Genomic DNA, 15880 nt, shown 5'->3' on the forward strand with positions numbered 1-15880 from the left:
GATACTCAACTTGGGGTTCCCCAGGGCGTGGAGTCTAAGCCCTAGCCTGCTTCTTCACCAGAGGCCCTGATGGTGGGGATGGACTTGCAGCAAGCTGGGACCAGGTCGCAGCCCCTAGGTACGCCCAGCTGAGGTTGAGACCACTCACGGGAGCAGAGTACAATGGGAGGAGACAAACGGAATCTGATAGGCTAGCCGAGGTAAAGACAGGCGGAAAACAAGCAAGGTCAGAGAACGAAGCTGGGGTCGGTACACGAGTAGTCAATGTAGGATTCAGACAGTAGTAACACACAGGAGCTCTGACAACTAGGAAGTAACTCAGGCAAAGTGGCCTAGTCTGAGCATGTCTTATATAGACAGGCAAACAAAGAGGCGGGCCAGGAAGTGATGGAAGGGAAGGAATAAAACCCAGAGGACAGCAGATGACGCCCATAGATGAGCACAGACAAACACATGAGAAGGGATCAGGAACAGGACTGCAGCAAGGAGGTAAGAACACAAACAAGAAACTGCAGGATAACTTGTGACAGGAATGTATAAAAACTGGAGCAGACATAACCTGGAGCAGCTGCACATAGAAACTAATCAGCTGCTTCAGCTTGTTCAGATAACCTTTGAAAGGGAAAGAAGCTAAATGGTTGCCATATACAACTGCTCCAGATTCTGCCTGCTCCACAGTGGTGTATTTAGATTTTGTGCTGCCCTAGGCAACAGACAAATCCAACGCCTCCCTCCTCCTTGGCAGAGAGAGAGCCTGACACCAACACCAGACCCCCCCCCCTCTACGGAGAGAGCCTGACCGTGACCAACAACACCCCTGCCCCATCCCCCCCCACCCGAAAGCCTTCCACTAACACCCACCCCCCTATCCACCCACCGCGAAAGAGAGAAAGACACTCACTTTTACAGCTCTTTGCATCCCTGGGAATGATAGGCTCTGCATACACCATCAAGCAGCCTCTCTTGGATCCCACCTAGTCCCCATGCCGCATTTGTCCCTTCTTCCAAGGGGCAGTGCTGCCCCTCTAAAAAATGCCGCCCTAGGCAAATGCCTTGTTTGCCTTGTCATAAATACGCCCCTGCTGCTCCAGTCATTGTAAATTTCCCTCACAGTATTATGCCCAATAGTTTTGTGCCCCGCTCTCTCTCTGTCTCTCTCTCGCTCTCTATATGGACCCACATAAATTATGTGAAAAGGCATTGCTGGACCAACTTATTCAAAAGCCCAACGTGCTCCACAAACTAAAGTGGTTATTTATTGATTATTTGCACACAGAAAAAAAAAATATATCAGTTTATAAGTGTAAAAACATTTAAATAATATTGGCCACAATACATCATAGTTTCCAATTATATTTACATGTACTACAGTTTTAAGTATGCACAAAACATAAATGCACTTAACAACTAACAATTATACATTAAAGATTCCTAACTGCTTGCAAAAAATAAGGCTTAGTTTGAGTTAAAGGGTTATTCCACCAAAAATGGATATTTAAGTTATCGTTGGATCCTGAGTGGCTGAACAGTCCATGGCTGCTTATATCTTAGATATTGTAACAGTGATATCTTCCTTAGTCCAAACGCTTTCTTTTTACCTGGGATGTTTGATTGTTCCCACCCACCTCTGTGTGTTCCAGCATGTACTGTAATATTCTCCATATTATAAAGTACATTTTAGAAAATCAGGAAGAGAGCATGGCAACCCTTCACAATGACCACAGCAGGTATGCAGAACCAGAACAAAATCTAGGCATCCATAACAACAGTGTCACCGAGACACCGATGGTTTACTTTTTCAGCATCTTCCAAAAAAGAAATGCCAGTTTTGGGTGGACTGACATGCCTTTTTATACTTTTTACCTATGCAAGTCAAAATTATTATCTACCTTGGCAGTGTGGTATTTCAGCATTCCAGTTACCAGACTCCAAGCATATCACCTTGTCTATGCCAACCAGGATGTAACCCTCATTGCAAGCAAAGGTCAGTTCACTCCCGACACCAAACTCTGTACCAGTAATGTTACCGTTTTCAAATTCACCAGGGTCTTTACACTTCAGAGGTTCTAAAATATAAATGGAATTGCATTTTTTTGGAGTTCACATTTCGCACATATACACACAGACACACACACACATATTAAGGAACACCATGGGGTGGATTTACTAAAATTGGAGAGTGTAACATCTGGTGCAGCTCTGAATAGAAACCAGCTTCCAGGTTTTTTTTCAAGGCTTAATTAAACAAGCAGAAGTTAGAATCTGTTTGGCTACCATGCACAGCTGTACCAGATTTTGCACACTTAGTAAATCAACCCCGCATGTGAAAGCCTTCTCATAATTTGACAGTAACAATCATTTTCTTACAAAGAGTTAAGCCACTGGGTTAAAAGCTGACCAAGATTTGTTGGCAGTTAATATGGGACAAAGCATCTTGGATGCACTGGCCATCCCTGGACCATTTTGTAAAAATGTATCTTGACTCTTTTTATCTACAAACCAACATTAGCAGACTGGAGGGACTGATGTTGCTTAAACTACTCATATATTATTCAGGAGAAGGCTATTCTTCAACCTGGGTACAAAGTATGTTAATGAACATACAGTGAACTCTGCATACAATTCCTCATTGACAAGTCTTGTGGGAAACAAACTAATAATATGGAATGGGTATGACTAAATGACTGCTATGATATTCCTGATAAAAAATCCAGGCCCAGGGTTGACTATACAGTCTATGAACATGCATACCTACCCTGAAACAATTGTGCATGTAAATGAAAGGATCTTTTAAAAGATTGCATGTCTGTGGCTAGTCTTATAAAATATGATTGTGTAAACGATACATAGCTGAGCATGGACTTCTTTCAGTGAGCAGACAACCCTAGCACTGGCTGTGAGAAACCACATCAAATTAATAAGGAAATTCCTTTCCAATCATTTTTTCACATGGTATGATTTAGCCAGATTCTATCTGTAGAGGATGCAAGGTTTTCGTGAACATTTATCAAACAAGCACCAAAGAACAACCCAAAATAATTTTGTCTGCTGCTGACGATCACATTGATACCACATTTGTATGTCAGTTGTTGTTTGTACCCTTAGTACAACCCAGAAACAATTGTGCACATTTCACTTTTAGTTTTTTATCCTGCCACTAACTGACACTGATACTAATTTAAAAATAAAAAATTAAAAAATCCTGACAAAAAAAGTGACCCTTGACACTAACCCTGGCACTGACCAGATCAAACCTTGATCTAGGTATTTTTATTTATTTTTTATTTTATTTTTTTAATTGTTTTTTTTTTTCTATTTTTTCTCTGTGAAAGGACAGATACAATATATCTCTCTGCTCCATTTAGAGAGAAAAAACAAGGGGGGTGGGCTTCACTGTGATATCCAATCAGAGGCTTCCACAGCAATCATGTGACCTGGAATCGGGAGGTCTGGGTCCCGATTGTTAGAACGGGACCCGGGGCCTTCACTGACACCCCAGCCTTTGTGCTGGGAGCGTGCCGTGCGGCGTGCTCCCAGCACAAAGACAGGTACGCAAATTAGTGGCCCCATGGAAAAAAGTCCAGTCCAGTGGGGCCGCTAATTTGCCTATGTTCGGCACCAAGGCACGCTGTCTCACCCTGCTCTGCACATGCTCCATTTTTAGGCATTTTTTGGCACTACAGAATCTGTAATGATTAATATGCTGACAGCCTAAAACAAAATTAAACCCTTTTATCCTTTTCAGTCAAGGAAGCTGCTTCTGTTTGATCTGCAACTACCATGGTGCTGTACATGATGACACCAGCCATTTGATGGTTTGACAGTTTGGTTGATGACACAAGCAAATGTGACAGTTAGCAATCCCGGCATTCCCAGAATGTAACTTTTTTTTTAAACCAGTAAATGGATGGATTTAGTTCGATTTATGATTTCCTATTGTTCAGGGGCTCTGGGCTTCAGCAAAATGGCAGCAAGAAGAAACAGGAGTGATGCTGAAGGTAATTTACACCACACTTATTTTGGTACCATAATTAATAATGTGGAATGTATGTTCCTTGCTAAAGAACATTATTTTTTATCAAGTTGTTTTAGGTAAAGTTCCCCTTTAAGCCTTGACCAAATAAAAAAAAATAAAAAAGCTGGAAGCTGATTGGTTTCTGTGCAGAGCTGCACCAGATTTTGCAGTCTCCAGGTTTAGTAAATCAACCCCAATATGTACAGTCTAAAAGAAAGAAGGGAAAGGGAAGACATGATGAAAACCTTTCAATAAGGGGGTAAATAAGTTTCAGGAGGGTAGTTTTTTTAATATGAAGCTCAAGAACACTGGGACATGACTTCAAACTAGCCATAAGAAACTTCAAAACTAATCTTAGAAAGTATTTTTTTACCATAAACATAGCTGATGCTTGGAATAGACTTCCAGCAGAGGTAGTGAGTCAGTTAACAGTAACAGGAACAGACATAGATCTATACTCTAATCTAGACAACAAAAGTGAAAACAAAACAAAAAACAAAACCATATATAAATAAAAAGAAAATGGGGCAGACTCAATGGACAACTTGTTTTTTTGCTTTTTTTATGTTCCTACGTTTCTAAAAAAAACCCCCAAAAAACAGTATAGCCCACCCTATTATTTTGTAGTTACCTAAACACATTTTTCCATCACCAGTATAAGGAGGGATACAGGTACATATGTAGGAGCCATCAGTATTTGTACATGACGCATGTTTATCACAATCCGATCCAACTGCGCATTCATCAACATCTTCAAGAAAAAGAATACATAATAACAATGAAATTACTTATTTATATGAAGTTACTGGTTATTTTTAAACAAGTTACTGGATTCAAGAAAACTTCTCCAGGCATCATCTAACATCATCAAAATGGCTTTTTGCTTTACAGGTGTAACATTTTATTTCTAGGTAATATTTAAGCAACAGACAAAAACATTGAAAAACAAGTGGGATTTTTTTTCTACAAACCGGTAATTTCATACTTCAAGAAAAAATAGACAAGAAGGGTCATTAATAATAGCAGTGCAAATAAAAATCATGGCTCGTGACACAGCAACCAGACTGTAGGGTTAATTTTCCATAAATAAGCCCAGTTTTGTTCTACAGTATGTGTATTGTAATCATTTTTAGCCCAGTCATCCGGTGATGAATTAATTCAAAGAACTTTCATGTCAAAAGCAAAACCATGATTGATAAGTACAGTGTTTTTATTTAGCTGTTACTTGTTTGCCTGGAAATAAATTGCATATATGTGCAATGAAAAATTGGTCAACATTTTCTTAAAGGCAAACTCTTTGCTGGTTTAAAATATAGCTCCCTTCTCCCCCACCCCCCAAATCACTGCGTCAGTTAAACGCTTGTTTTGTCTAAAGATTGCTGAATAAGGTGAATTATTTTATTCTTTTCTCCCAATGTACTCTTCGCTTTTCTCTTACAGTGCAAGTTTATGGGCGGGTTCTTAGGGTACTCACGTACAATGCAGGACTGCTGTTTCTGCATTGCATGTGATGATGTTGGACAACTGCAACCGGTCGAATAGCAAAGAGGAGGCTTTATCAGACCAGTCATACAATTTGGAGGAAGCCTGTTGGAGCAAATAATAAGGTAGGTAATTCACAGTATTCCTCATCCCCTAGACAAAACAAACATTTAAGCCATGCAGTGTGTCAGAGGGTGGGGAGAAGGGGCTACAGTGTTGTTAAATTTTACAGCAGCCCATAGTGGGGCTTGAAATATCATATGGTTCAATATTGCACGTCTCTTGCAGCACAATACTTCATGATTCCCTTACTGTGATGCCCCCATTATGTAGTTTGGACCACTGGTTTTTTTGCATGGCACTTCTCAGACACTGGTAAAATGGCTCAGTGGTGAGTCTTGATATCTTTTGGTATGTCCCAGTGATGGTGACCACTGCCAATATAAGATGTCAACCATAAAGGAAGGACATTAGGTTTGCAAAAGTACTATATTTTGTGTTTCCCTTTTTCTTAAATAATTAGTTGCATTTGGAGGCTGTTCATCTCTTGAAACCTCTTTGCATTCACCTCCTGTCTAGATGTATGTGCTTTTGGTCAGTAGGAGAATGTGTGACAGGGTGGCATTAGATCAGTTGGGAGAGAGGAACAGAGTACTGTCCCCCTAAAGATGCCTGAACAAGTACCTTAACAGCAGGATTAGCAGCAGATTTAAAAATATTGAAAATGACTTTTGAAATTACATTAACATGCTTAAGGCATACAGAATAGAAGATTTTAGTAATTCAGTTTACATATTTTTTAAAGCAGAACTTCACTCTCTCAATCAACATTGACTATTTTTTAATCCTTATGCTGCTAGCATTAATAAATACATATAAAAGTATATCATATTTTTTTGTTTTAAACTTTTTTTTTACATTTCTTCAGTTACTTCCTGGTTTCCATGCCTAGACAAATGATGTAATATAACCCAGGAGTCCTCAGGAGTAGAGCAGGGGTTTTCACAGCTAACCACACCATTCTGTCTGCATGCCTGAGCTAAGGACATTTGGATTTCAGGAAGTCAATGCTACATGAATCATCTGCCCTTATTCAAGACAGCCATGGCCAGAAATGCTAGGGGGTGTTTTTCTAAGTGATTTCTCAGTAAAATAAAGCATGGACACATGGATGAATGGGAAAGTTTGCTTTTAATATTATGAATTCATTAAATACGTTTTTGGTTTGTGATGCTCAGATGCAATGTAGTTATACTTTAAGTTTATGTTGACAAACTATGAAGTTCCTTTGTGGCGTGGTCCAGATAAAGACACTGAGATTCTCTGAGTGTGATAGACAGCTCTCAATTACCATCACTTACTCGTTTTACCTCCGTGTCTATGTGTTAATGGTGGGTATCACCATTGTACATATATCTACTACAAAGAAAAACAAGCAAAGTGGAACATACCAAGACATTTAGGTGAAGTGCCAACCCAGCTTCCATTATCTGTACAAAACATCCGGGAGTCTCCCAGGAGGTAGTATCCACTGTTACACTGATAGGTCACCGTGCTTCCAGCAAAGAAATCTTCATCACTGTTAATGCCATTTCTCAAATGAGGAGGTTTTCCACAGCTGATCCCTTAGGGAAATTAGGATTTATCGAGCAACAAAATAAAACTGACACATCATTAAAAATGAAGCAGAAATGTATGACATTTTCAGCACAGGTAATTGGGTTCTTGTAAATATACACTGCTCAAAACAAATAAAGGAACACTTTGAAAACACATCAGAGCTCAATGGGGAAAAATATCATGCTGGATATCTATACTGATATGGACTGGGTAATGTGTTAGGAGCGTAAGGATGCCCTGTCATTTGATGGAAATGAAAATGATCAACCTACAGAGGACTGAATTCAAAGACACCATCGAAAATCAAAGCAAAAACATTATTCAGCAGGCTAGTCCATTTTGCTGAAATTTCATTGCAGCAACTCAAAATGGTACTCAGTAGTTTGCATGGCCCCAACGTGCTTGTATGCATGCCTGACAATGTCGGGGCATGCTCCTAATGAGATGACGGATGGTGTCCTGGAGTATTTCCTCCCAGATCTGGGCTAGGGCATCACTGAACTCCTGGACAGTCTGAGCTGCAACCTGGATGATATCCCAGAGGTGTTCTATTGGATTTAGGTCAGGCGAGCGTGGAGGCCATTCAATGGTATTAATTCCTTCATCCTCCAGGAACATAGTTTTGCCACATTGTCATGCACCAGGAGGAACCCAGGACCCACTGCACCAGCTTAGGGTCCAACAATGGGTCCAAGGATTTCATTTTAATACCTAATGGCAGTCAGGGTGCCATTGTCTAGTCTGTAGAGGTCTGTGCGTCCCTCCATGGATATGCCTCCCCAGATCATCACTGACCCCCCCATCAAAACGGCCATGCTGAATGATGTTACAAGCAGCATAACATTCTCCATGGCATGACCCTTTCATGTCTGCCACATGTGCTCAGGGTGAGCCTGCTCTCATCTGTGAAAAGCACAGGAAGCCAGTGGTGGACCTGCCAATTATGGTGTTCAATGGCAAATGTGAATCGAGCTCTATGATGCCAGGTAGTGAGCACAGGGCCCACTAGAGGATGTAGGGCCCTCAGGCCACCCTCATGAAGTCTGTTTCTGATTGTTTGGTCAGAGACATTCACACCAGTGGCCTACTGGAGGTCATTCTGTAGGGCTCTTGCAGTGCTCATCCTGTTCCTCCTTGCACAAAGGAACAGACACCGGTCCTGCTGATGAGTTAAGGACTTTCTACGACCCTGTCCAGCTCTCCTAGAGTAACTGTCTGTCTCCTGGAATCTCCTCCATGCTCTTGAGACTGTGCTGGGAGACACAACAAATTTTCTAGCAATGGCACATATTGATGTGCCATCCTGGAGAGATTGGACTGCCTGTGCAACCTCTGTAGGGTCCAGGTATCGTCTATGCTACCAGTAGTGATACTGACCCTAGCCAAATGCAAAACTAGTGAAAAACAGTCAGAAAAGATGAGTAGAGAAAAAAATGTCAGTTTTGGGAGCCGTCTCACTGTTGCCCATCTAGTGCACCTGTTGTTAATTTCATTAACACCAAATCAGCCAAAACTGATTAACAACCCCCTCTGCTACTTAACTGACCAGATCAATATCCCAGGAGTTTAATTGACTTGATGCTATACTCTGATTAAAAAGTGTTCCTTTATTTTTTTTGAGCAATGTAGTAAATCAGTTTTCTATTTGTAATCAATGTCTCATGCATGTACTAAGATTTTTATGTATAGACCAATAAACTCATTTTATATCTAATTAATTTGTATGTTGTTGACGTGCCTTATTTAAGGTCCCATGGGCAAATAAACAATGTTGTGCATTTCCTTTTGCATGTCTGTAGTCTCTGGCAGCTTTTTGCAGCATTAGAATAAAAAGCGTTCCTTTACTTTTTTTGAGCAGTGTATTTACAAAATGATCACAATCATCATGTATCCAGGCTCAAAAGTGAATTGCAAGGATCCGTCTACTACCATTAATTCAAGCTATATGGGTATTCTCATGGCTCCCGATAGTTCCGCATTCCAACTATGTGGACTGTGACACTGTGCAAGCTGAATGCTGGAACGCTTATTTCTGCACCTAACTTCAACTACTTTGCTGATCTGTCAGACAGTGTGATCTCATGCCAGACATGAGCACCAAACTTCTAGGAGAAGGGAACAGTGGGGCAGAAAGCAGAGCATAGATAGGCAAGAAATTCACTGAGTACTAATGACCCCAACAGACACCAGTGTTCCCCCACCCTAACCTCAGAAATCACCAGTGCCTCCTTCTCCCTCCAGAGTACTAGTGCCCCTCCTCTTCCCCAAAATACTGGGGCCCACTCTTTTCCCCCACAGAGTACCAACCCCTCCCCAAGACTAAGCAGCAATGCCCCCCTCCCCCCACTAAGATTGAGTGCCACCTCTACCTCCAGCTGCAGAATTCTTTCTCCGGATTTACCACCAAAGTCAAGCATTTTCTTTCTTCCACTGATCCTGGACAGCTTTTCCTCCCAATAACCACAAATATAAGGCATTTTTCTTTCCACATTTACCACAAACATTTAGACCAAACCTTGGCTGTTCGGACTTTCAGACTAAGGCACAGTCAAGTCCTTAACAACCAGTGACATCACCGACTGCATTCACTTACTTGACTGGGGGACCCCAGTTTTGTAAGCAAAGAAGCCAGGGATAGTTTAGAAATTGTGTGTGGTTTCCACCCTTAATTATTTCTAGACCCTTTAGGTCTGGTACGAATTTTAAGCAGGACACCATGCAAAAAATGACAGCATGAGGTCCACCCATCAGGTCTGGCATTGGATTTTACAGGGGAGCCCCATGCAAAAAAATTAGAGAAAAATAAGCATGAGTTCCCTCCAAAAATCTATACAAGACCATTATATCATCTGATGTCATCATCTTTATTCTGGAATCATCCAGGTTCAGCATCTATTTACTGGACTGAACTGCTAGCTGAGGGATCACACAATCATGTAAACACTAGTGTCTATGCAGTGTTTGGCTTGACTGTCTTCACAAATGTCTCAGACAGTAATGTCACCCTGCTGCAGCAGGGACCAGTTCATACCTGAATTGCACAGGAATGAGGTCCAAGTTCCTGTACAATTTCTGTTCGATTCAGTGTGGTGCAATTTTAAGCCCATTAATTTGAATGGGTTGAATTCACACTGGATCGCACCAAAAGTAGTGCATGTACTAGTTTTAAAAACGCACTGCAATCAGATTGCATAGTACTGCTGTACAATGTAATCCAGTGCAGGAAAATGCACTGCAGTTACAATCTGTGTTTAGGGTGTCATTAAGAATGCAATGACACCAGCAGCAGATTGCACACCCAGTGCAGTGCTGGAAATGTGCAAGGAACATGGGTTTTTCACTCTGTGTTCTGGTGTAAACAGGCCCTTAAACTAGAAAAATAAAAAAAAAAAAACCTTTAAAAGATATTCATCCTACTGCAGCACATATTTTTACAGTCGTTTCTGGAAAATGATTATTTCAGCTTTTTTAAAAAATAGATTCTTACTGTTCTGCATACTGTTGGTTTTAAGCATTATTTATCATGTATTTAACCATGAACATCTGCTAATATTAACATAAATTTCTACTGCTCACAAATATCTATCAAATCCAAAAAAGCCTCCAACATTACTGAACTATATAGAGTCTGAGGCCCCAATCCACACTCATTTCTGTGATATTCCACCAATCTGGTGAATATGATACTAACTTTCACATCTTGGCTGTGGTTGATCCCATTCTCCTAGATTCAGGCACTGTTGTTCAGAACTGCCTACAATCTGGTATCCTGGGTCACAATACAGACTGATCCTTGAACCTGGCTTAAGATCACTGGTCAACGTGTGCAAATGTGGTGAAGATGCCTCCAAGGGTGGGCAGTCTGCATGGCAGATAAATGGTAGATAAATGGAAACATGATAAATGACAATAACACTTGTATTGATAGACACAGATAGGAAAAAAAGTTTACATATTTACCTGAGCAGAATTTACTCTTGTGGTCCACTTTAACTCTACCAACCACACCTGGCAGGAAATCAGCCCAAGCCAACACATTTCCTTTTTGAAGGTCATGTGGACATGATGTAGCTAAAGATTTCACCTACAGTAATAGCATAAAGTTTAATCAATTTCTATACAACTCTGCGGCAATCATTCTTCATCAGTACGTGATGCCATATTGTAATCACTGATGGTTATTTAATACATAAGTCATCTTTACTTATTTACCTGTTCTGGTGAAAGTGGATAATCCCAAATATTAAGCTGACTGAGTGATCCCACAAAAGATTCTGCAGGGTTAAAACCTTCTCCTCTTTGATCTTGTTCTTGTGCAAGGACTAATGCTCCCCCATCTAGACAATCAGAATGTCACACCCAATGTTAGAAAGTGTAAAATGAAAGGTTTAATTGAATTAGGAGAATCACATGCACATTTTCCTAAAAATAAATCAAATCCAGTTCAGGGAGGCCTATACCACCTCCACCTAATCAACTGAACTTTTACTTTCTCCATCAACTCATTCCTCACTGTTTTTACCTTCTGTATCACTTTATGGTTTCTTTTAGATTGTAAGCTCTCACAAGCAGGGTTTCTGAACCCTATTACTGTGAATTGCATTGTAACTGTACTTTTTCTCTTTATTGTTGAAAGCACTGTGCAAACTGTTCGTGCTATATAAATCCTGTAGTATAATAATAATAATAATAACATTCACCTGGCCAATTCATTTGTAAACAGTAACAAGTGTTCAGATGTGCTGAGATTGTAAACTGTGTATGTATATAAAATATCAAGACATTTCTCTTTTTGAGCGCCTTAAATCATTGATGCATACTTTTAAGTTGTATTAAAAAAAATAAAATAAAAAACGATAAAATACTCTTTTTATTTAAGTTTTGATAATTACATAATTCACCTAGTTATGGTGTCTGAATGTCTGGAATGATGATACTTAATATTTCATATATACTGTGTGTGTGTGTGTATATATATATATATATATATATATATATATATATATACATAAACACATATATACAGTCAGGTCCATAAATATTGGGACATCGACACAATTCTAACATTCTTGGCTCTATACACCACCACAATGGATTTGAAATGAAACAAACAAGATGTGCTTTATCTGCAGGCTGTCAGCTTTAATTTGAGGGTATTTACATCCAAATCAGGTGAACGGTGTAGGAATTACAACAGTTTGCATATGTGCCTCCCACTTGTTAAGGGACCAAAAGTAATGGGACAGAATAATAATCATAAATCAAACTTTCACTTTTTAATACTTGGTTGCAAATCCTTTGCAGTCAATTACAGCCTGAAGTCTGGAACGCATAGACATCACCAGACGCTGGGTTTCATCCCTGGTGATGCTCTGCCAGGCCTCTACTGCAACTGTCTTCAGTTCCTGCTTGTTCTTGGGGCATTTTCCCTTCAGTTTTGTCTTCAGCAAGTGAAATGCATGTTCAATCGGATTCAGGTCAGGTGATTGACTTGGCCATTGCATAACATTCCACTTCTTTCCCTTAAAAAACTCTTTGGTTGCTTTTGCAGTATGCTTTGGGTCATTGTCCATCTGCACTGTGAAGCGGCGTCCAATGAGTTATGAAGCATTTGGCTGAATATGAGCAGATAATATTGCCCGAAACACTTCAGAATTCATCCTGCTGCTTTTATCAGCAGTCACATCATCAATAAATACAAGAGAACCAGTTCCATTGGCAGCCATACATGCCCACGCCATGACACTACCACCACCATGCTTCACTGATGAGGTGGTATGCTTAGGATCATGAGCAGTTCCTTTCCTTCTCCATACTCTTCTCTTCACATCACTCTGGTACAAGTTGATCTTGGTCTCATTTGTCCATAGGATGTTGTTCCAGAACTGTGAAGGCTTTTTTAGATGTCGTTTGGCAAACTCTAATCTGGGCTTCCTGTTTTTGAGGCTCACCAATGGTTTACATCTTGTGTTGAACCCTCTGTATTCACTCTGGTGAAGTCTTCTCTTGATTGTTGACTTTGACACACATACACCTACCTCCTGGAGAGTGTTCTTGATCTGCCAACTGTTGTGAAGGGTGTTTTCTTCAGCAGGGAAAGAATTCTTCGGTCATCCACCACAGTTGTTTTCCATGGTCTTCCGGGTCTTTTGGCGTTGCTGAGCTCACCGGTGTGTTCCTTCTTTTTAAGAATGTTCCAAACAGTTGTTTTGGCCACGCCTAATGTTTTTGCTATCTCTCTGATGGGTTTGTTTTGTTTTTTCAGCCTAATGATGGCTTGCTTCACTGATAGTGACAGCTCTTTGGATCTCATCTTGAGAGTTGACAGGAACAGATTCCAAATGCAAATAGCACACTTGAAATGAACTCTGGACCTTTTATCTGCTCATTGTAATTGGGATAATGAGGGAATAACACACACCTGGCCATGGAACAGCTGAGAAGCCAATTGTCCCATTACTTTTGGTCCCTTAACAAGTGGGAGGCACATATGCAAACTGTTGTAATTCCTACACCGTTTACCTGATTTGGATGTAAATACCCTCAAATTAAAGCCGACAGTCTGCAGTTAAAGCACATCTTGTTCGTTTCATTTCAAATCCATTGTGGTGGTGTATAGAGCCAAAAATGTTAGAATTGTGTCGATGTCCCAATATTTATGGACCTGACTGTATATATATACACATACTGTATATATATGTATATATATATAGTGTGTGTGTGTGTGGCCTAGCAGTACAGCAACCATAAAGTCAGAATATACATTATATTATGGATGTATTGTCTTTCACATTGAGGATTAACCACTTGCCTACCAGGCACTTATACCCCCTTCCTTACCAGGCCAAATTTTTCAAACAGGTATTTTTTCTCCTTCACTGATGTGCGTTGATGAGGCAGCACTGATGGGCACTGATAGGCGGCACTGATGGGCAGCACTAAAGGGCACTGATAGGCAGTACTAATGAGGTGGCACGGATAGGCGGCACTGATAGACAGCACTAATTAGGGGTCACGGATAGGCAGCACTGATATGCAGCACTGATAGGCGGCACTGATAGGTGACACTGATTATGGATACTGATAGACGGCACTGACTGGCATCACTGCTGGGCACTGACTGGCGGCACTGACTGGCACAACCGACTGGCAGCACTGCTGGGCTGCACTGGTGGGTGGCACTGGTGGGCAGCACTGGTGGGTGGGCACAGGTGGGTGGCACTGGTGGGCACAGGTGGGTGGCACTGGTGGGCACAGGTGGGTGGGCACAGGTGGGTGGCACTGCTGGGCACATGTAGGTGGCACTTCTGGGCACAGGTAGGTGGCACTGCAGAGTGGCACAGGTGGGTGCACTGCTGGGCACAGGTGGGGTCACTGCTGGGCACAGGTGGGGGCATTGCTGGGCATGGGTGGGCGGAGCTAGTGGGCGCACTGCTGGGCGGAACTTGCGGGTGTCACTGCTGGGCACCGATCATCAGGGCACTGATCATCAGTGCCCTGATGATCGGTGCCGATCCCCGCTCTGACAACTGCCGGTTCTCGGCAGTACTTTCCTCACGATCTGACAGCGTGAGGAAAGTGCAGCCGAGAACCGGCACTTGCATTTCCCTGTGATCAGCGTGTCATTGGACACCGCTGATCACGTGGTAAAAGGCCGCTGTGATTGGCCTTTTACCACATCACGTGATCAGCTGTGTCCGTAGGACACAGCGATCACGGAGATCGCTGGGTGCGCGCCCCCTGGGGCGCGCAGGAGAGCGCGTTCTGGGAGGACATCATATGACATCCACCCAGAACTGGCCGGCCGCGGTGAAGCCGTCATTCGGCTATGCGCGGTCGGCAAGAGGTTAAAGTGTATGTCGAAGCAAAACTTTTTTTTGCATCATTTTGCATAGTATGGTGGAAGGATTATAACCCCAGTCACGTTTTTACTGCTATCCTGGAAGCCACTGGAGTGAGACTTACCCTCACATCCTATCTGGTTAAACTGGTGTCAGCAAGACAGGGAAAAAGACAGAAACAAAAATCTGACTGGGGTTCAAGCCTCCCCTACTCTATTAAGGAAAATATTTTTTATTCCTATCTTTGTGGATTTTGGAGAGTTCCTCTCACTTTCTGTCTGGTAAACTATTGTCAGTGGAACAAGAAGTGAGTGCAAAATTTAACAGAGCACCAGACAGCACTAAAACAAACTTGACGGAAGTTTTCATCCTTCCCCTTTATATCCAAAACTAAGACAAAACATTTTGTCTGGACATATCCTTCAAATTAAAGAGTTCATGCATATGTGAACCCTAAATACATCTCTTTCAGTTTAAAAAAGAAATGCAAGGCAAAATGTTCTTGTACCTATAGAAATTCTAAATACCTTTTGTTTTGCCTATTTTTATAAGTGCTCACATGACTTCAGTTCTTAGCTGCATATGGGGCTCAGAGAGCTGGATTAGAGACTGCTGGGGTTGGGGGGCTGGAGGCATGTCAGGAGTAGGCAGAGAAACAGCAGTACACTGATCTTCCCAGCTAAGAACTGTGTAGGAGTCTGACCATCGAATTACAGACAGACTAAGCCTGGCGTGATCAATTCAAAATAGAAAAACAGGGGGACTGGCAAGATCACCAGGGATTTCACAAAAGAAACAATTCTAAGAGAACAGAATACCTTTTTACACAAGCACATTGTAACAGACACATACTAGGAATATGCAATGTTGGGGTAACATATACTTTAAGATTACTTCCCTCATCCTTGACCAAATCTCTTGA

At 41.4% G+C, this 15880-nt stretch overlaps 1 protein-coding gene across 1 annotated transcript in view; it reads right to left on the reverse strand.

Annotated features, from left to right (window-relative positions):
- The window catches only part of SVEP1 (sushi, von Willebrand factor type A, EGF and pentraxin domain containing 1), a 476820-nt gene that overhangs the window by 98797 nt on the left and 362143 nt on the right, over nucleotides 1-15880 (reverse strand). The window contains exons 28-33 of the mRNA XM_089674706.1: nucleotides 11330-11454; nucleotides 11078-11201; nucleotides 10809-10979; nucleotides 6949-7122; nucleotides 4647-4766; nucleotides 1890-2066 (exon numbers count right to left, since the gene is read on the reverse strand). Of these exons, the coding sequence (XP_089530832.1) occupies nucleotides 1890-2066; nucleotides 4647-4766; nucleotides 6949-7122; nucleotides 10809-10979; nucleotides 11078-11201; nucleotides 11330-11454 (891 nt within the window). The remainder of the gene's footprint in view (nucleotides 1-1889; nucleotides 2067-4646; nucleotides 4767-6948; nucleotides 7123-10808; nucleotides 10980-11077; nucleotides 11202-11329; nucleotides 11455-15880) is intronic.

Source organism: Staurois parvus, unplaced genomic scaffold (genome assembly GCF_062004578.1).
Source record: "Staurois parvus isolate SC_StPar_1 unplaced genomic scaffold, SC_StPar_1.0 ptg000012l, whole genome shotgun sequence".
NCBI lineage: Eukaryota > Metazoa > Chordata > Amphibia > Anura > Ranidae > Staurois > Staurois parvus.